General features: G+C 40.1%; 1 protein-coding gene across 4 annotated transcripts in view; it reads left to right on the top strand.

Moving 5' to 3' along the window:
• Positions 1-20925, top strand: part of AFF3 (ALF transcription elongation factor 3) — a 571024-nt gene extending 550099 nt beyond the window's left edge. For all 4 annotated transcript variants that reach the window (XM_060645344.3, XM_060645354.3, XM_078444386.2 and 1 more), the window contains exons 19-24: positions 113-249; positions 4546-4617; positions 6237-6330; positions 9617-9666; positions 9820-10043; positions 12700-20925. In XM_060645344.3, coding sequence (XP_060501327.1) covers positions 113-249; positions 4546-4617; positions 6237-6330; positions 9617-9666; positions 9820-10043; positions 12700-12821 — 699 coding nt within the window. In that variant the 3' untranslated portion in view covers positions 12822-20925. The remainder of the gene's footprint in view (positions 1-112; positions 250-4545; positions 4618-6236; positions 6331-9616; positions 9667-9819; positions 10044-12699) is intronic.
• The last annotated feature ends 228 nt before the right edge of the window (positions 20926-21153 follow it).

Genomic DNA, 21153 nt, shown 5'->3' with positions numbered 1-21153 from the left:
AGGATTTTGGAACTCAGAAGTCAGGTTTCTCAAATAAAGCATATTGACTATGTGACAATGCCATTTTAAAAACTATACTTAAGGAAGACACTGTATTAACTCTGTTAATCAGGTGGAAAAGTTTGGAAAGGCTTTGAATTATGCTGAAGCAGCTTTGTCATTTATTGAGTGTGGAAATGCAATGGAACAAGGCCCAATGGAATCCAAATCTCCCTATACAATGTATTCGGAAACAGTAGAGCTCATCAGGTAAGCACCACGTCTTGCTGGGGAAGTGGAAGGGGTGAGGAATGTATGTCAGTACTATGAATACAGAGAAAAGAATTCCAGCTGCACTATCAGCTACCAAGAACCAAGGTGCATCCTCACAAAGAACAACATAAGATTTTGCAAGGCTCTTTTACACACCCTGCCTCCCTTGCTCTCTTGTGAGTGAGCAGGAAAGCTCCTATAACCCCTGATTACTTCAGAAAGGAAGCTGAGTCCAAGTGAGATGTGACATGCCTACTTCACCCAGCTGAGAAGTGGCAGATTTTGAACTAATTTCACCTCAATGCTGCTTTTTTTTTTTTTAACCTGATTCAGGTTAGTATAGTCTAAATCTTAACTCCATCAGTAGATGATTCAGGAGTATTTAATGAGAGGAAAGAAGATTCGGGGCGGGAGGGATTTTAGGAAGGGAAAGCCACCCTGTGATATGCTGTCTCAGAGGGTGCTGATGTTGTTTGGTCTTAAACCTGAATGTGAGCACCATCCCCCATTTTAAAAGTCAATACTGTCCAGTCATTTTTCTTATTAAAATATTTCTACTACGTCAGTGTATTGGTGATTCCTTCATACTATTTACATGATATGTATGCTATTTTTGTCAGTGAAAAAAAGAAATCACCATAGTAAAATTACTGTATGAGATCCTAGATCGTCACATTCCTTCCTCAGAATAAGGCACAGACTCAGATACCCACAAGCAGTCAGGGAAGAACATGGTGAAAGTAGATAGGCACAAAATAGTAAGGTGTCCTAGAATGTGAGTGCTTTGAACCAGGGAATTTGGGAGGAGTCTGATTTGTTTACTGATGTATCCCTAATCCTTGGAACAGTTCCTGAACGTAGTATGTGTTCAATAAATACTTGAGGAATAAATAAATAAACCAGTCACAGGGCCTATGGTGAACGCCAGTGTGCACGGCCCCCTTTAAGGCATTCAGATTTTAAAAAACAATCCCAAACAACAATGAAAGCCTGAGGGCAGTCAAATACATCTGGAGGTGCTGATGTGCTACACCTGCCCTGCACCAGAGTTAGGACTCTAGTGTGTTCACTGATATAAGTATCATTGCATGATGGAGAACAAAATCTATTTTCTAGATAATTCAGACTGAGTAGAATCCCTTGAACTAGTCAGAAAACTAAGACAAAAGAAAGTTTTCTTATCTGAGTTAGAAAATAACATTAATTTATTACTTATATCTGCATGTTGCCCACCAGGCTTGAGACTCTTCTCCCCCACTGAGAGCCAGTGGGGGCTGGGAGCCCTGGCAAGGGAGGATCTCACCACAACTGTCGAGCTCAGGCTACATTCTTTGTCCCTATAGACAGAATTCCTTTCTCCCCAAGGGATACCAAGTGACTGGGGACACTGGCAAGTGGACCCCTGCACCACGAATCAAAATGGTGCCACAAAAGCTCTGAAAATTAGATTGTAATTGGAACTACAGCCCGGAAGTAGGCCAGGACCTGCCTGCTAAACCTAAACAGGGTGACTTCCTTTTAAAATAAAAGATTTAAATAGAACCCTGGGTCTCCTAACATAATAACCAAATGCCCAAGGTTCAATAGAAACTCACTCATCATACCAAGAAACCAGAAAATCACAACTGGAATGAAAAAACACAATTATTTGACACCAATCACCAAGGTAAATCAGATGTTGGAATTATCTGACAGGGATTTTAAAGCAGCCATCATAAAAATACTTCGATCAACAAATGGTGATAAATTCTCTTAAAAGAACAAAAAAAAAAAAAAAAAATAGAACATCTCAGCAAAGAAGTATAAATTTTCTTTAAAAAAAAGAACCAGGGGCGCCTGGGTGGCTCAGGTGGTTGAGCAACCAACTTCAGCTCAGGTCATGATCTCATGGTTTGTGAGTTCAAGACCCGCGTCAAACTCTGTGCTGACAGCTCAGAGCCTGGAACCTGCTTTGGATTCTGTGTCTCCCTCTCTCTCTGCCCCTCCCCCACTCATGCTCTGTCTCTCTCTGTCTCAGAAATAAACATTAAAAAAATAAAAAGAACCAAATGTAAATTATAGAAATGAAAAATAGAAACAAAGATCTTACTGGATGGGCTCAGTAGTAGCATGGAGATATGCTGGTTCGTAACCCTCTCAGGAGATTCCCAGGTATAATCTGAAACCAGGCCCTGTACATGGGGGCCAAGAAGACACTGTGGAAGAGGCAGGCCACTCCAGGTTGGTAGGTGGCAGGTTTAATAAGCAAAGAGAACTTACATATAAGACTTGTCTTGAGTGGCCATAAAATTAATGGATTCCCATACTTGCCCACCAATTCTTAAAGTTTATATGGAGGCCTTAATGAGTTCACTCAAGTATACTGTGAAGGTGTTCTTAACACCACACGCTGTCTCAAGGTTGTGTCCTTGGAGCAGCCTCTGGGAACAGAAAAGGCAAATAGAACCCACATTTCAAGGACAAGGGAGGAGATGAAGCTCTGATCATCCAGGTCCAGCTCACAGGTCAACTGGCAGTCACATTTTTTTGAAGACCTTCCCCAGCAAGACAACAGAGGATAGAATCAGTGAACTTGAGAACAGAAAATAGACTTTACCCAATCTAAGCAACAAAAAGAAATAGACTGAAAAAAATGTATAAAGCCTCAAGCACAATGACAGAAGATCCAACATGTGTCTCATTGGAGTCTCGGGAGAGGAAGAGAGTGGGATTAAAAGAGTATTTGAAGAAGCAATGGCTGAAATTTGCCAAATTTGGCAAAAGATATAAACCTACAGGTACAAGAAGCTGAGAAAAACCCAAGTAGGATAAACCAAAATAAATGCATGCCAAGACACATCATAACTACGTTTCTGAAAACTAAAGACAAAGGAAAAAAATCCTGAAGACAATCAGAGAGAAATGTAGGGGAGCAACAGTTTGTATGACAGCAGACTTCTCATCTGAAACCATGGAGGCCAAAAGGGAGTGGCATGACATTTTTCAATCAGTAAAAGAAAAAAACCCATCAAAATGAATTTTAGATGCAGGGAAACTTCATTATACAGGAATGACTAGGAAATAAAAATATTCTCAGATATGAAAAACTAAAAGTATTTGTTTCTGACCTATAAAGATGGGCTAAAGGAAGTTCCTCAAACTAAAGGAGATGACAAATGAAGGAATATTGGAGTGTCAGGAAGGAATGAAGAACAGTGGAAGAACAGAAATGTGATCACATGCAATAAACTATCCTCTTCCTGAGTTTTATAAATCATACTCAGTGGTTAAAAAAACTGTACCACCATCTGATACTCAAGACAATGTTATTTAAAAGTGAGTAAAGGGACATAAATGGAAATAAGGTTTTCATGCTCCTCTCAAAGTGGAACATGTTAATACCCATGAATTGTGATAACTCACGTATATTGTAAATACCCAGAACAACCACTAGGAAAACTGCAGAGATCTATTCAGAGGCACTGCAAATCTGCATGTTGTAGACCTAGTATAATAACAGCATCATATCTTGAGCAATTTACAATGACCTACAAATACTATCCTTGTAACAAGACTGTGTAATCAGCAGTGTTCATCATATTTTATCAAAATATGAAATCGAGGCTTAATGACATTCATTTGAGCTCTCACAACTAATAAGAGGCTGAACCAGGATTTGAACCCAGGACTCTGACCATTTCAGCTATGTGTTCGCTCTCTCAAAGAGTCTGTAAGTAACTTGGTATATTATTCGGAGAGTGAAATGGCCATTTGTCCCCTTGATTAGAGAAATAAATGGGAGTAAGTAAAGTTCAAAAGAGCCACCTTTTTTAGGACACTTACACAGCCATCAAAGTAAGAGTTCCATAACAATGAAAAAGGGGTGAATCCAAGCATTCGTCTGAGTACAAGGAGTGAACATTTTTCTGAAGGTTGGTTTGGAAGGATTGAACTTCACTCAATCTTGTCAGCCACTCAGCCATAAGTCAAAATTTTATAAAAATGGATGTGTCACTATATTCATAGATAATATTTGAACTGGCCTCACTTTCAACCACTGGTAGCATTTGAACTTGTATTGTTAAGGGGGAGAAAGTAGCTGGACAATCATTAAAGTCATTTTGTTCTAGTCATCACAGTAGTGTTATGCTTAGGGAAAATGGGGCAGCATTAGCTAGCTTTTAAGAATTAATAGCAAGTGCTATGAAAAACTAAGTTTTGGGGCAAAGGGAACCTCCATCATAGAAGATGTTCTGTTGTTAACAAGAAAGCTTTTTTTTTTCCTTTGGTTTTTCATTTCTTTCTTTCCCCTAGGTATGCTATGAGACTAAAAACCCATTCAGGCCCTAATGCCACACCAGAAGACAAACAACTGGCTGCATTATGGTAAGTGCATGATATCAACTTAAAATAGCCTCCACAGCCATGTATACCTTCATTGGCAAACCAACTGCTGAAATGTATACATTTTTCTACTACCTTCTATCATGCAAAAACAAATGCAGTTCTGATGGTGGCTGGGGTGAGCCCACACAATTTCTTGCTGGCCTACCAAGCATGATGTGAATTCACAGTGATTGAGAGTCAACAGGTCCATTACACAAGGATAATTTTTTCTGTGTATTTGTATGTATGTGAGTGCATGCACAACTTTAAAATCAGGTAGGTCTGTGTTTTAATAATTTGAATGTGAGTTGTGCCAAATGTAATTTCTCTTGTGTTTGACACTTTAGACACAATCAAAATAATCCATTTGTTCGTTTACATGTAGGATTATTATGACTAAAACAAGATGGTGCCCTGAAGTTCTCAACACATCAGAGAAACAGCTTATTACACTGTAATAACAGAAGCATTTCTTTTAAACTGTTCACCAGCATGTAATAGATTTTTTTTTCTGTATCTGTAGTGATTACAATGGTAATGACTATGTGAATATAATAATAACAATTTTCCCCATTATATCTCCTTGGAACACCTCACCTCATTCTCCCAAATCATAGGACACCTGTCTTGGTTCCTCCTATATAGGGATCCAACATTTTTTGCTCTCCAGTGGTTCATATTCTACTCTAGAACCTGATCTGCAAGTCAGAGAATCAAGTCTCAAAAAAAATAACAGCAACATTCAGAAAGAGAGGGTCTCAGGTAGTTTTGCATTGTCACGCCATCTGCAATTTTTTGTGCTCAGAAGACACTAGCAAGTTGTAGTTGGTACATTGGCATTCTAGCATGTCAGCACCAGAACTGAGTTAGCAAATAATTGAGGGAAAAGCACCAGGGAAAAGCAGAGGGTATGTCTCAGTAAATGCTTTCTTTGTTGTTTTTAAACGTAAAGTTCCATTATTAGGATTAACACATTAATGATGATTAATACCTAATATTATAGAAGAATACTAATATGTAAATAATAAATGTAAAATAATAAAATAATGATACTCTCAGCCTTGAGTTTTTGCTGTTTATAAAGTATTCATATATATTAATTTGAACTACTTATACAGTCCAGTAAAGTAGTTTAAAAGTGAAGGGAATACAAACAGGTGGAAGAGCTTTTCTTTCAGCAAAGCCGAAGGTGCAGAAGTCAGGGCACCAGAGAAATCAAAGTAAGGTGGCTCTGCCCTGAAACTCCCCCAGTGAGTTTCCCAGTGACTGGGAAAGCTCTGTGCTAATGCTCCCTCACTCCTCCCATGGAGAGAGACTGTCCTCTAGTGGTGGAAGAAGAAAATGGCCTGTCCCTTGGCCCCAACAAAGAAGCAATAAAGCTGTGATATAGTGGTAGATATGTTTATGGAATAACTCCTTGAAGTTTTGAATTCTATCTTTTGAACTAAAGGAAGGTCAGATACTTTTCAGACGTAAATGTAAGTTTAAAAATATTACATATATATAATCATGATATAAATGCTGAGTGCCTTAGAACAAGAGTTTTGTTTTTTTTTTAAGTCTTGTTTGCAAAGGACATACTCATGCTTTCAGGGCCCATTTCTCTCTTTCTGCTGCAGTTATCGATGCCTGGCTCTCCTGTACTGGCGGATGTTTCGACTCAAAAGGGACCATGCTGTGAAGTACTCAAAAGCACTTATCGACTATTTCAAGGTACTATCTGGCTAATGGGCAACATTATTGCTTGTATCCACTGGTCTCTCTGTCATGGACATTTTTGAGGAGCCTGGTAGAATTCATGGCTTTGGGGATAATACAGGAACCCTCTGATATCAACACTAACCCCCTTTATGACATACTCATGGTGTTCAAGGCTCAAAGAATGGCCTTGAGAGTCCATCTAATTTATCTCCCTGCCTTGTGTCCAAGTATTTTTATGGCCTCAAGAGAAAGAATATTAGTGTCCTAGGAAATTCCTCTTTATAGCTAACAAATTTCTCATGTTCCTTTAGAGCTTCTTCCTCTTAGAGGTAACTACTTAGAACTTCCTCATAGTTCTCTCCAGTAGCTAATTTAACTTTTAATCAAGGCATTGCTTTAAATGATAAGAAATGGCTTGTTAGAACTCAGAGGTAGTGGGTAAATATAAGGGGAGGATTGGAAAATATGCTAACTTTTCCCTATTTCAGGAAATGAAATCATTTTCACTGGGAGAATAAAAAAAGAAAACCTTCTCTGATGTACTTGTGAAGTGGACATGAAGTTATTCATTTGAGATTTCTCAGCCCCTCTGCTGCCCATTTGTCTATAGAAACAAGAAATTATAGCATTTCCACCTCCACCAACCCCATGTCAGATACACACCATCATTTTAGATCCTTTAATCCCCAACCTCCACTTCTCAGATGACCAGGCTATGTTGGAGGTTCTGTGGGCTATGACCAGCATGCCAGCTCCTTCCTGGTCACGTGTGTAAAGTAACCAGGTGCTAAGGCAAGGAGATAACTGTTTTGACACATTGACCGTTCTGTGTCATAATGACAAGAACAGACACTAAGTCTAGTCCTTTACTTCCAGAAAGTCAGAATCTAAGAGCTAATACTGAAGAACATTACTACAGTCAAAAAAAGAAAAGAAAAGAAAATGCTTGAATAAAAAAGGAATCTGAACTCTGTAAGCTACAGAGATTACAACATAACTTTTAAGGGATATAGGAAGTTCTTAGCCTATGTATGCCATCCATGAATATGTACAGAATGGACAAAGAACACAACTTAAATATCAGAGTTTCCCCTCCAGGGGCTATTGGTGGCTACCCTTAATTAAAGGCCATTTAAATGCCTTTACAGTATAAAGTTCAGAGACTATGAGGGCACCTGGGTGGCTCAGTTGGTTGAACATCAGACTTTGGCTCAGATCATGATCTCATGGTTTGTGGGCTCAAGCCCCGCATCAGGCTTTCTGCTGACAGCCTGCTTCAGATTCTCTGTCTCCCTCTCTCTCTGTCCCTCCCCTGCTCATGCTCTCTGTGTCTTTCAAAAATAAATAAGCATTAAAAAAAGATATTTTATTAAATATAGACCTACCCTATGACCCAGCAGTAGCACTTCTAGGAATTTACCCAAGGGATACAGGAGTACTGATGCATAGGGGCACTTGTACCCCAATGTTTATAGCAGCACTCTCAACAATAGCCAAATTATGGAAAGAGCCTAAATGTCCATCAACTGATGAATGGATAAAGAAATTATGGTTTATATACACAATGGAGTACTACGTGACAATGAGAAAGAATGAAATATGGCCCTTTGTAGCAACGTGGATGGAACTGGAGAGTGTTATACTAAGTGAAATAAGCCATACAGAGAAAGACAGATACCATATGTGTTCTTTCTTATGTGGATCTTATGTGGAGAAACTTAACAGGAATCCATGGGGGAGGGGAAGGGAAAAAAAAAAGAGGTTAGAGTGGGAGAGAGCCAAAGCATAAGAGACTCTTAAAAACTGAGAACAAACTGAGGGCTGATGAGGGGTGGGAGGGAGGGGAGGGTGGGTGATGGGTATTGAGGAGGGCACCTTTTGGGATGAGCACTGGGTGTTGTATGGAAACCAATTTGACAATAAATTTCATATATTAAAAAAAAAGATATTTTAAGTTCAGAGATTATGAAACCTTCAGGTGGCAATGATAATTTGTCCATAAGCAAAGTGTTTTATCAATACAGAGCTGCCTCTGAATAAAGGACTTGATTCCCACTCATGCTTTTGGTCACAGGGCTTACTGGGAGTAGAAGAGGCATGAAGGCAATAGTAGAATTTCCACCTGTAAGGCCATTTCTTACCATTCTGGTAACAACTCCGCTAAAAAACTAAAAATCACTTACCACTTCATAAAGTCCTTTTTAACCAAAGAAACACCTTGTCTCTGGGGTACCAGGCTGAGGCTGTTTTCTTCTCTCTGGAAGGCAAAATTCGCATCAGTATCATAAAGACCATTTTTTTCCGGGGCGCCTGGGTGGCTCAGTCGGTTGGGCGTCCGACTTCGGCTCAGGTCACGATCTCACAGTCCGTGAGTTCGAGCCCCACGTCGGGCTCTGGGCTGATGGCTCAGAGCCTGGAGCCTGCTTCTGGTTCTGTGTCTCCCTCTCTCTCTGCCCCTCCCCCATTCTTGCTCTGTCTCTCTCTGTCTCAAAAATAAATAAACGTTAAAGACCATTTTTTTCTTTAATAGTCCCATAGACTTAGGCCAAGAACACATTATCAGACTCTCAGAGAGGAAATCTGTCTGTACATTTAGCAGCTTTCCTTGCCAAAGTCAAAACTTCTTTTCAATGCCTGATGCAAACAACTGGCTTATGTAACATAACATCCTAAGTCAAAATACTCAGATAAGTCAGTTTTTGAATACTCTGTTACGCACATATATTTTAATTTGTTCTTTTAGAAAACTTCAACAGCACTTTCCTTTAAGACAAATACTTCTAAACTTCATAAGTCAAAACAATAGAATCTGATGTCTCATATATTTTCAGGCATTAAATGTATGGCAGTGGTTTCTGTAGATATGCCCTACATTTAAATATAAGGTGTTCCCCGTGGGTGTGGCAGGGGGAAGGTGCGGTCCTGCTCCTTTTTTCCTTTTCAGAAAAATTAAGCTAGTTGAAAAAACTTAGGCTGGTTTAGGATTCAACAGACCCTTAGGATTATGATTTAATTTGGTACACAGAATTTGGTGCATGAAAACCCAGCCTGTGGGTTGAGCTCTTCATTGTAGCCCATGGTGGATGCCTGCAGGCCATGCAGCTGCCCCCCACCAGCTTCCAGAAAAGAAACCAGTAGCCTAGTAATTGTAACTTCCCAGATCCAATTTCTGTGAATCTTTATTTTATCTGCAGCCTCTGCCATTACGTCTCTCAAAGGTCACCTGAGAACACGTTATCGCCAACTGTTTAAACTTAAACAGATGGTACTCACTGTCAACGTTTTTCTTTTCCTGCAGAATTCATCTAAAGCTGCCCAAGCCCCATCTCCATGGGGAGCCAGTGGAAAGTAAGTTCATTTCTCCAAAGTAAAGGTGATAAATGAGGCACTGCATGATGCTGGGCCATGTGCTACTTTGCTTACAGCACCCTGGGGGGCTGTTCTACCCCACCTGGTACCAGCCCCCCTACTCTTGTTTTTTTCTACGCTCTCTCCTTCCAGGAGCACTGGAACCCCATCCCCCATGTCTCCCAACCCCTCTCCGACCAGCTCCGTGGGATCTCAGGGGAGCCTCTCCAATGCCAACACCCTGTCCCCTTCGACCATCGTCAGCATCCCACAGCGCATCCACCAGATGGCAGCCAACCACGTCAGCATCACCAACAGCATTCTCCACAGCTATGACTACTGGGAGATGGCAGACAACCTGGCCAAGGAAAACAGAGGTGTGTGAGCCTCTAGGAAGTGTGTGTGTGTGGTTCCAACCACAACCCAGGGAGCCAGCCTGACGCGGGACATCATTGAGCAAGTTTTCGTCATTTACCAGAGGAGACGGTAGAAGCTGTGCACAACTTTTCCTGACTTCCCACCCTCACTCAGGGTCTCTCGTGCCTTAACCTACCTTAATCTTGACTATAGGAGATTAGAGATGGAGGTGGACATAGATATGATACAGATACATAGAAATGGTGTAAATACAGATAGAGATATATACACATATGCTCTTCTTTGAGACTGTGAGCTCCGTGAAGGTAGGGGTAACGTTCTATTCAGCTTAGTGTTCCCAAGACCTGCACGGTGCCTAGAATACAACTAGGGACCTGAAACATTTAACTATTAATTAATGAGGATGAATGTTCCTGGCTGCATAAGTGATAGCTGCTTGCCACTGAAAAGAGAGTGTTTTATAGGCAGCAGTTAAGTTCTATTTCTCTTTAAGTAAGGTTTGTTTTCACAGATTATAAAACAAATGCATGTCTACTGTGGCTAAATTTGTAAAGTGTGGAAAACTACAGGAAAAAACATTTTTTAATTATCAGTAATCTTATCACCAAGAGATAATTACTGTTAACATTCTACCGAAGTTTCCTCTAGTCTTCTCCAAACATGCACAATTCTTGCCAAAATAAGATTATAGTTCATATACAGTTTTATATCCTGTTTCCATTTAACAATGTCAGGCATTTTCCCATGCCACTAACTAGTTCAAAAACATCTTTTATAATGTTCTAGAAGACTGTCATAATAGTGGTTTTACAGTCATAAAGTATCATGATTTCTCAAAACCATTCCCTTCTTGTTGGACATTTATGTCACTTCCAACTTTTGTTCTACTACGAATAATGTTATGACAAATCTCCTTATATAAATCATTGTCTATATTCTGATTATTTTCATACAAGGGAGAATTTGGAGGTCAACAGCTATAGATTCTTTTAAGATATATATTGTTATATATCTTAATATATATTAACTTTTCTCCCAAATGATTATACCAATTTACTACTCTCCCTCCCACAGCAGGAGAGCACAAATCTGAGTTCACTTTCAAGCCATTAAGTGCGAATTCTGTTCCCACAAAAGCATAAGCTTCTGAGGACAAGACCAGAATGTTCACAATGAGATGAGGAATTAATGGCATAGATAAGCACGTGGGTCCTGAGTACATGAAATTGGTAATAAAACTGGATAGTACATAACATGCATCCCAGAGGTGACACACCCTGAAAATCTAATGGGAATGCCAGGGAGGTCAATGCCAGGGGACTGAGGCCACCAGGAGAGGCCTTCTAGAGGAATTGACAGGGAACAGGGTTTGGAAAGGCAAATAGTCGTTGTGTAGCTGAGATGGAGTGGGGTGGGCATCCCCGGTGGACACAACAGAAGGGACAGGACGTATAAAAATTGACATGGCCAGTTTGGGAGACCCTGAGCAGGCCACACTCCAGATGGCACTGCCAGCTGCCTACTGGATGTCTCCTACCAGAGGGCTCAATGCTACATGTCCAGTGTAAAGTCGGCGTTTTTCCTGGACCTGCCCCCTCCTCCCCAGTTCTGCTCCTGGATTCCTGCCTTGGCTTCCCTCCCCACCACCTCAGAGTCTTCTCTAATCTCTCCCTCGCCTTCTCCGGCAGGACATCATTCAGCATGTATATGAGGAACTTTGAAAAACTCCCAGGTTCTCACTTTCAAAGACTGTTGTTCAGTGATCCAGTTATGACAGTATAACAGCCATATGAGCCATTGTTTCTCTGAGTCACTATCCCATGATCTCTGAGAGAGCAGAGCCTGCACCTTATTCGTCTTCTGTACCCCCTACCTCTACCCCCTGCACCTAGCACAGTGCCTCAGCACATAATAAATGTTAACGAAGGCACAGACCTAGAGAATGTCCCAGGACTAGAAGGTGACCTCAGTAGGGGTTTTTCAGAACCCATCTCTGACTTGACCCCAAGGTCCTGGACCCTTCTGCCTTGGACTCACTGCAGGGGTTCAGCACATGCTACAGTTGAGTACAGTATTAAGGGGTGACAGAGCCATAAGCCACATCTAGGGCAGGATGCATTCGTGCACAAGGACAATGCAGTCTAAGGAAGTAAATTTTCTTTGCCATTTGGCCCAGTAAATGTTATTCGTTTGAATGAGAAATAAGATAAAAAGAGAGAGGGAGGGGAACCATAAGAAACCCTTAAATACAGAGAACAAATTGAGGGTTGCTGGAGGGGAGGTGGGAGTGGGGGTGGGCATTAAGGAGGACACTTGTTGGGATGAGCACTGGGTGTTATATGTAAGTGAGGAATCCCAAAATTCTACTCCTGAAGTCATTATTACGCTGTATGTTAACTAACTTGGATTTAAATAAAATTTTAAAATAAATACATAAATAAATGAGAAATGGCCAATAGAATTAATTGGATATAGGATGAGTTCTCTACCTTTGGGTTTTATTTTGTCCAGTGGAATGCTAAAGTTGCCTGATGGAATAGAGAGTGCATGATTTATATAGAGACTGTGAATGGAATTTTTTCTTAAGTCACTCAGGTCTCTCAGGGTAGCACGCTCAGCACGTGCGTCACTCAAACGACTCTCTCTGTCCTCTAGAATTCTTCAACGACCTGGATTTGCTCATGGGGCCTGTCACCCTGCACAGCAGCATGGAGCACCTGGTCCAATACTCCCAGCAGGGCCTGCACTGGCTGCGGAACAGCACCCACCTGTCATAGGGAACTTGCCCCCGAGCTGGATTGTGCTCTCATCTCCATGGACGGCTCAATGTTTCTGGACACTGTGCTACTGAAATTCCCAGCCACAGCATTTATCGAACTGCGGTGAATATTTTCTCAGCATCGAACAATGGTCTTTTCCCAGGGCATGTGTGTTTGTATGTGTGGGCGTAAAAGAAGTTGCCTGTGTATGTGTGTAAGATATACAGCTCTTTAAAATACATTTTTGTCTAGTTTTCATAATCCCAAGCTAGACAAAGTGATCAGAGTTTTCTGATTAGAGAATATACACTTACACACATGCACGCACGCACAAAATCACACACACACACACTTTCTATTTCAAAGCTAAACCATGACTTCTTAGAACATTCAACCAAAATCTCATGGGTTAGTTAACCAGGTGCAATACAGCACACCAAAAGCTTGACTGCCAGTTAAGATGAACCTAGTTCTTATACTGTTGATTACTTTCAGTATTAATATACTATTCCCCAATTAATTTTTGATTGTGTGTATTATGGATAATTGAATAACGAAAAAAAGTCAGTTATTTTTGTGCTGGACGTTTACTAGATTGCATGTTACCAAATACCTTGCCTTTTGTCTAACACGCACCCTTCCATCCAACTTTATTATCAACTAAATGCGTTATAAGCAAATGGATCAAATCCCACAGGCCTTCCCTGCCCTGCCCCCAAAATCATATGAAAATGACACTGGGATTTGGTAAAAACAGTGTCATTGAAAGCTGACCAACAAGAACAGACAACTGAGCTTGGAGCTCAGTTGGGAATTGAAACCTTCTGCACGTGGAACAGTAAGCCTGCCCAGCCCACGTGTGTTTTCTTCCTGCCACTGTGACACAGCAGCCATAGAGCCACATGGCATTTGTCAGCCAATATGTTTCAAGTCTTTTCTTCCCACGATAGCTTTCTTGCAAATTTTCTTGGCCAAATGGGACATTACCTAGAACGTCTCTTCACTAGGAGTCTGTATCTGCTGCTTATCAGGCTGAGAAATATTTGCTATCGTGAGACTGTCTCACCCTCTCACTCTTTGTGCAGAATGCAGGCCTCTAATAGCATTTTGATCTGGGGGATATGTTTCAGGCTTTGATTTGCAAGCTGCTTATTAATAAGTGTGGGGTGAGTTATTTTTGCAATGATCACAACCCTGTTTGGGGTAGCAACGACTAGAACATCATGTTTGCATCCTGTACATCTGGTATGTTTACGTCTTGCCCTTGATTCTTTTCTTTTCAATTACGTTTACATTTTAGTTATTTGACATCTTGTTTACAGTCTTTGTATGAAACTTACTTCTTTTATAGTCTCTTGTCATGCCCTAGATTTAGTCTTCTTGTTAAATATATTTGAATATAAAAAATACTGGTAAGAAGAAAAACTTCTGCAAAAGAGGATATACCTTGCCATGTCCTTAAAAGCAAAAATAATGTGCTTGAAGCCTCTCACTTGACAGAATTGCACCAGGATGGTCTGAGAAAGAGACAGGTGATGCAGTATGTGGAACGCTCCATTTTCCAAGGTGATGCTGGCACAAAACAGTTATGGTAGATTGTGATATATGCTTTCCCTGATGCTCTTACTGCTTTGGTTGTAATGTTAACATTTTTGTCACCTGATCTGTAGATGGGAAATAAGACTGCTGTCATTCTAAGCACTGATTCAAAACTGTACAAATGATTGAACAACTTAGGTGATTTGAAATGAATTTAAAGTGAAGGGTCTGAAGTGAAATGAAGCCAGTGAAGGGTTTGTGAAATTTGCATTTGGCTTTGGCCCTGAAATGTTACCAGTATTTCTATTTTACATTTGTCCAACTGTGGGGCGCCTCACATCCCTTTCACTAGCTATTGGCAGAGTTTGCGATCCCATCCTATGTTGGAAATTTGAGTCTAACTTGGGAAATTTTGGATTTTTTTTTTTTTTTGGAGGACTAAAGCTTAGTTCTAGTTACCCTTGATGAATCCTGATGAAATGTTGAAACTCTCAAAGGGATGAACCTCAGGGTCCATCGTGCATCCCCTGGGTGCTTTCTGGCCCTGCCCATCCTCAAAGCCATGGGTCTTGTAGTGGCCCATAACATGCTTACCCACAAAACCCCATGTAGACCCACAGGAGGCCCCTGGCTGATTGTGCCCACAGCATTTTATCAGCACTTACGTGGCCCGTGGCCCGCAAAAAAAACACTTGGAAGTCGTCATCTTGGAGATGGTCAGAGCATGCAGTTCCTCTCCCTGTCTTTGATCTCATCAACTGACCACGTGAGGGCAGCAGTTTTTGTTGGCTTTGGCGTAGATGATTTTGGTAAGGAACCATCTTCTGACTGTTACTTGTGAAAGTCATTCATGACTTATTCCTTTTATTTAGCTTTGTTCAAAGTAGAAATACCTTTCTTGTGTTTTTGGATTATAAAAGTAATACATGCTCATTGTAAAGATTCAAATAATACAGCAATGTAGAAAGTAGAAGGTAGCACGTCCCATCCCTGAAAGACAACCACTGTTGACAGTCTTATGTATATTTTTCCACAGATGCTCCCATTTAAACATACTATCATTTTTTTCTCTTTGAAGACATATAATTTCCTCAGAAGTTCAACATAAGTTCGACTGACCTTATCCTTCCATGACCTGAGTGGATGCCTTCCTTTATCACAATGTTAGAGTTACCTTTGAAAGTAACCCAAATATATTCCTGATCAAAATTTGGGATTTGTTACTACTCTCTACAGAGATCAGACTTATGTGAAGGAGTGTGCCTGGAAAGTGAGGTTTGATTAAAACAGATATTTCTGGAAACTTGCAGATTGCAGACAGAAACTCGGACCCCCTATCTAAAGAAGAATGTACTGGAAAAATAATCTGAAGAGTTGACAAATTGTGTACTAGATCGAACACATGGAATGCAATGCAATGAGATTTTCTGCACTAAAACTTATCCTAGTATGTAAAACAATGATGTGTGTATTATATAACAGTGATGTGTACATTTCTGACATCCCATACATGATATACACAGTTTGTATAAATGCATACATTTAAAAATATATATGTACAATACAGCTAACATAAAACTGTAGTATGCCTGAAGGATATTACTAGTGCCTAACATTGAGTATAAGTCGCTGCGTGTTCGCATCACCTTGGAAGTGCAGTAATTGTTAAAACTTAATCAGTGCAGCCAACATTATTTATGAATCACATCTTTGAAACTGTGCAGTAGTATATACATATATATTTTTAAATAACATTTTTCACAGTTTTCCAGAGTTACTGTTGAAACCTGTATCACCAAAAAAAAAGCAAAACAAAAAAAAAAAAGCAAGATTTTTTTAATGATGTAGACACTCTTCAGACCCAGTAATCTGTGTGTGATTTCCTGTTTGTAGATACCCAAGAGACTTTAGCAGTCACCAGCCTTAATGCATGTACAGGATATTATTGTGACTTAATTTATCTGCAGTTTTTAATCCATGTGAAATTGGAATTTATAAACTGACTTGGATTAAATATGTCTGCCTTTCTAAGGTTGCAAATGTTACATTAAATGACTTATGTTGTAAATGAGAGAAACCGAGTTGTATGTAAAAAAAAAAATGTCCACCAATTTCTGTGAATATTTTTACAAGGAAACTTCAGAATCAAAATACGTTCAAATAAGAATTCTGGTCCCTCGTTCATAATCTCTTCAGAAGCAACCTTGTTGTTTCATGAATCTTTTAAATGTAGCTTCCATGGATTTTCATTACTATAGGCCTGACATTTTTCACAGTCAAGATGGAAGCATGTTCTCCTGCATTATAACTAGTTTACAACTTGTCTTTCCCATTTCCCAGCACATATATGCACACATGCATGTGCAGAAGAACACCCCCAGTGTCCCAGAAAATGCTGAATAGAAAGCTTGAGGAGTTCATATTGATGACTGCATTGATGCCTGTCTACCCAGTAGTCCTGGTATACTGTTTTACCTAATATTCCTTAATGACACAAGTTAACTTATATGTGCCAGGTTTTTTCAACTCGGACCAACAAGGTGGAATAATGTTTGCAATATTTGGTTGAGTAAAATAGGAGAATTTTGAACTAATGAAGACAGAAATATTAGAACAGTGGCTTGCCATTATATATCTCTCTGTGTGGGAGGGTTTTTTCTTAACCTTATTTTTACTGTTCTCCCCAAATTTTTTCAATCCATTCCTTCCCAAAGAAGCAGAAACAGCAACAAAAACAGAATGACTTTTTCACCTTACCCAGCCCCTACCCTTAGATTCAAATTGTCTTGTCTTGCAAGAGGACCCTAACTCGGGGCCACTATGGAGACCACCTCATCCCAGAAATGGCCAGGACAGGGGACTGGCTTTGCTTGCTCCAGGGACCTTGATACTCTTTTCAGAAGTGGTTTGGGCTAAGAAACACTCAACAGTCTTTCAAGAACTGTCTTTCTCTTACACAGTTTGCCTGCTATTGAAGTCTATACTAATCAGAACCATATTTTTAAGAAGTAACACATTTTCAATGAAACACGGACCAACTGGAGTCTTGAAAGACATTTTTTAATGAAAGAAAGAAAACCTAACAACATAAACTGCATTTCCAACAATTTTTCAAGCACAGTTTTCATTATTACAACTTCCTAACAAATAGCACAAGAAATGTTCAGATTTGAGATCTGTGTTCTCTTTGTCCAAACTGAATTATTCTGTATATGTCATCAGAGGGGTCAATTTGTTTGTGTGGCATGAGGGAAATTATAAAACTCTGTTCTCAAACTAATTACATCTGACCACAGTTTTGGTTTTTATTATTTAATTGGCATTCTGAGGCAGCAGAGGGTAATTTGGGGCTGGCTCCAAGGGGAGTCAGCTTCACAGCTCTTCGAGTAATGGGAATCAGGGGATTAAACCCCTATGTGTTGCTTTGAAAATCCACCTCTTAACAGCCAGTTTTAAACACATTGATCCGAGGGATGAACTCAAGGTACTAACTGCAAGTCAAAACAATCATTGGCATTTGTCTTGAAACATCAGGAAGTAATGATGAGGCCTGGAAAGCTGAATCAAGGACTTGTTTTCTACTCATTTCTGACATAGGAAAAGCTCATTGGAAAATATATCCAAAGACAATGTCAAATAGTACCAGTGTTTAGGCTTTTCAAACAGTGGTGCTTGGTTAGAAAAATAATTACAATATTCTGGTTCCTGTATTGTTCTTCAACCCTTTTTCAGTTTTCCATAAAACAAAACTCACTTTTTCCCCAGCATTTATCATCTCTTGATTTCTAGATGTCCAGATGAGCAAAGAGAAAATACTTAACACTGAGGAATACACACTACTTGACTGAACAGCATTCTACTCACAGTAGTCAAAGATACATGACTTATTAAAGTCTCCTCTGTTACCCCCATCCTACAAAATGAGAGATCACAAAGCCTAAAGTATGGCCATGTAGTTGAGATGTCAAAAATTCTAAGCACATAACACACTAATCTTTGGTGACAGACACGTTTGTGGCCTCACCAGCTATCTCTGGGGCCTATTTGTGTGGTGAAATATCAATATTAACACTTTCCTTTGAGTAATTTGCAACCTGATTATTAATCTTCTGAAGTTCCTAGGGCTGCCAGCTCAACCCAAAAGTGTCCTGCCCTGTGAGCTGGATTATTTTTTTGTTCCTTTGGTTTTTTTTTTCCCTTCTAAGTTCTATATGTCAGGTTTAGTATCTTGACTTTTTAGATGAACAGTTACTAGAGACAGTGGAAGCTTTAAGAAAACAAGGATTCAATATTAGAACTCAGTGATGTTGGGATGAGAACTCAGGAAAACACTCCCCTCCTTCACCTGCTGCACCTGATCTTTGAATAAAGCTCCCTTGTATACTTCAGTTTCCTCTATGTGAAATGTAACTCAGAACACCCACGACCTCAGACAGAGTGTGAGGATCAACAGATCTGGGCAAGCATTTTGAGATCCCCAGCTGTCACACTCAGCAAGAGTCACGCATTATTGTCAGCACAGAAGCAACAGAAATATACTGTATCTACAGGCACCAAGATACAAAGGTGTGTGATGCAGGGCATGGGACTCTGTCCCAACCCTGACTAGATTCCAGAGGACCAGGAAGATGACAGTGGGATAACCACAGACCCTTTGATAAGACTCTTCAGCCTTTGTCATTACCGCTTTGAGTCCATCCTGCCTGTAGGCAGAGCTCTAAGACCAATGACGGCGGCGGGGAGGGAGAGTCCTTGCCAAGAGCAGCAGGGCTACCAAGTACCCCAGTTGGTGGTGCAATTGCCCCTCCCCTTTCTCATCCAGTCCCAGCCTTAAGAAATCAAGGGGTGTCCAGATGGAAAGGGGAAGAAGGAACATTGGGTCCAAGCTTCCAGTGTGCGCCTCTTCCAGGAGAAAACTTACTTATTGAACACCATGTTTCAATGTCTTCATAGAGCCAGAGAACACAGCACAGTCTCATTTTCCATACTCTCATGGTGTTTCTTTGAGTGCCAGGAGGCTGAGTTGCCTACATGTGCACCTTGTGCCTCTGATTGTTTGTTTGTTTGTCTGTCTGGGGCCAGGAGGTGGAAAATAAGCTTCTTTGGGAGGTTTATTCCTGAGAAAGGAGATCTGTCATAAGGGACTTGGGTATGTCATGAGCTTCAGGAAAAAGGAAACCTCTCTTGAGAGAAGGTAAATATTTTCTCTAGTGGGTTAGGTTGCCTCAACATAATCACTTAATTGTAGGCTACATTTTAGTCAGTGTACCAGGAGAGGGAAAAATCAACGTAAGACCTTAGTAATTTTTGTGATGCCCAACTAGAGACTGTATATTCTAGCCCCAAACATTGAAACGAAAACTGGAAATCTGACTAATCTGAATGTTTCATACCACCGCGGTCAAGGTCCTCAATGTTGGATAGAAGTTTTTAGCTTTTATCTAATATTTATATGACTTAGACACAGGGCTTCCTTGTATCCCTAAATCAGTGCTTTGATGTAACCAAAATAATCATGAAATACCCATTGAAAAGGGCTTTTTTTTCTTTTCATCCCCATTGGAAAATCCCTAGGTTTTCTCCAGTACAAAAGAGCAATCGCTGAAGGTCTTACAAGATCCATCCTCATTTAGGCCCAAATCGATACTAACACCCTTTCCACAAAAGCACAACACCTTATCCAGTGTGAATTCTGAGTATTTAGGTAAAAAAAAAAAAAAATCTAGAATGGCAACATGGGGTTTATTAGCATGAGGAGGTGTCAATACACTAGCTAGGCACTTGGATGCTATACTGCCTTTTCTCAGGCAGGATGTTATGGAACACTCCTACTACAGCATAATAAATAGCAGCTTACTCTATGGTTCTGTGGAATCAAGTTGAAAGTCACTCCCATGTAAGTTTGCCTCAGTCAGAGCAGGAATTTTAAATTCCACCCCTTTATCCTGTATCATCTTAGATGTTTATTCATGGAGTTGGCAACGCTAACTCAATATTCCTATATAGCATGTCACATCAAACACCGTTTCAAATTGTGTATCTCGGTCTTCGGAGAGCTGTCTGTCAGCAACCTGGGAACCTGCTTATATCCCACAAGACTTTTCCACTGATCCAATTTTAGCAGCTGCAAAACCAGATTACAGGGCCTTTATCGTCTCCTCTTACAGGAATTGGTCTTACAACTGTTTCCAGAATTGAAGAGGATTTTAAGTAGGACAATTGTGTACAGTAATTTATGCTGTAAAAATGTACCCATTGTAGCGTTGATTAAAGTGCTGTATTTATAAGGTCAAATACTATTTTCATTTGTGTCTAGTTATTCAATATTAAAATAGCTGAAGTTCATTTTTCTTAATGTGATATTTATTTGGGGCTTCTTGTTAGAGCATTCGGGTGTGGTTATGGAGGAAGTCCAGAATCTGTGTTGATAGTCACTATTTTAATCCAAGTAGTTGTAATGGTCTATTAAGCACCAACATTACGAACACTATTACTGATGAAACCATGTGCTCTTGGCTGTGTCTTTAAGTACGTGATAAAAATCTAACCCAAGCAATTAATAAAGACCATTGGCTTTAATAAGGTTTACTTCCTCCAGCTTTTCTTCTCAAAATGCATTAACACTTTTTCCAAGGAAATTCCAAAGCATCCTCACAAAATCCCACAAGATCTCTTACTCCTAGAGAGGCGTCTCATCTCCCAGGCTTCTTCTAAGATGTCTGCATGCCTGAAGCCTAAAGTGTTTCACTTTGGGAGTTGCTAATGTCTGTGTAAGGAAGTGCAAATATTAAATCCCCTTTCTACGTCTCTC

This window comes from Panthera onca, chromosome A3, assembly GCF_046562875.1.
Source record: "Panthera onca isolate mPanOnc1 chromosome A3, mPanOnc1 haplotype 2, whole genome shotgun sequence".
In the NCBI taxonomy this organism is placed as follows: domain Eukaryota; kingdom Metazoa; phylum Chordata; class Mammalia; order Carnivora; family Felidae; genus Panthera; species Panthera onca.
This window is presented reverse-complemented; position numbering and strand designations above follow the sequence as displayed.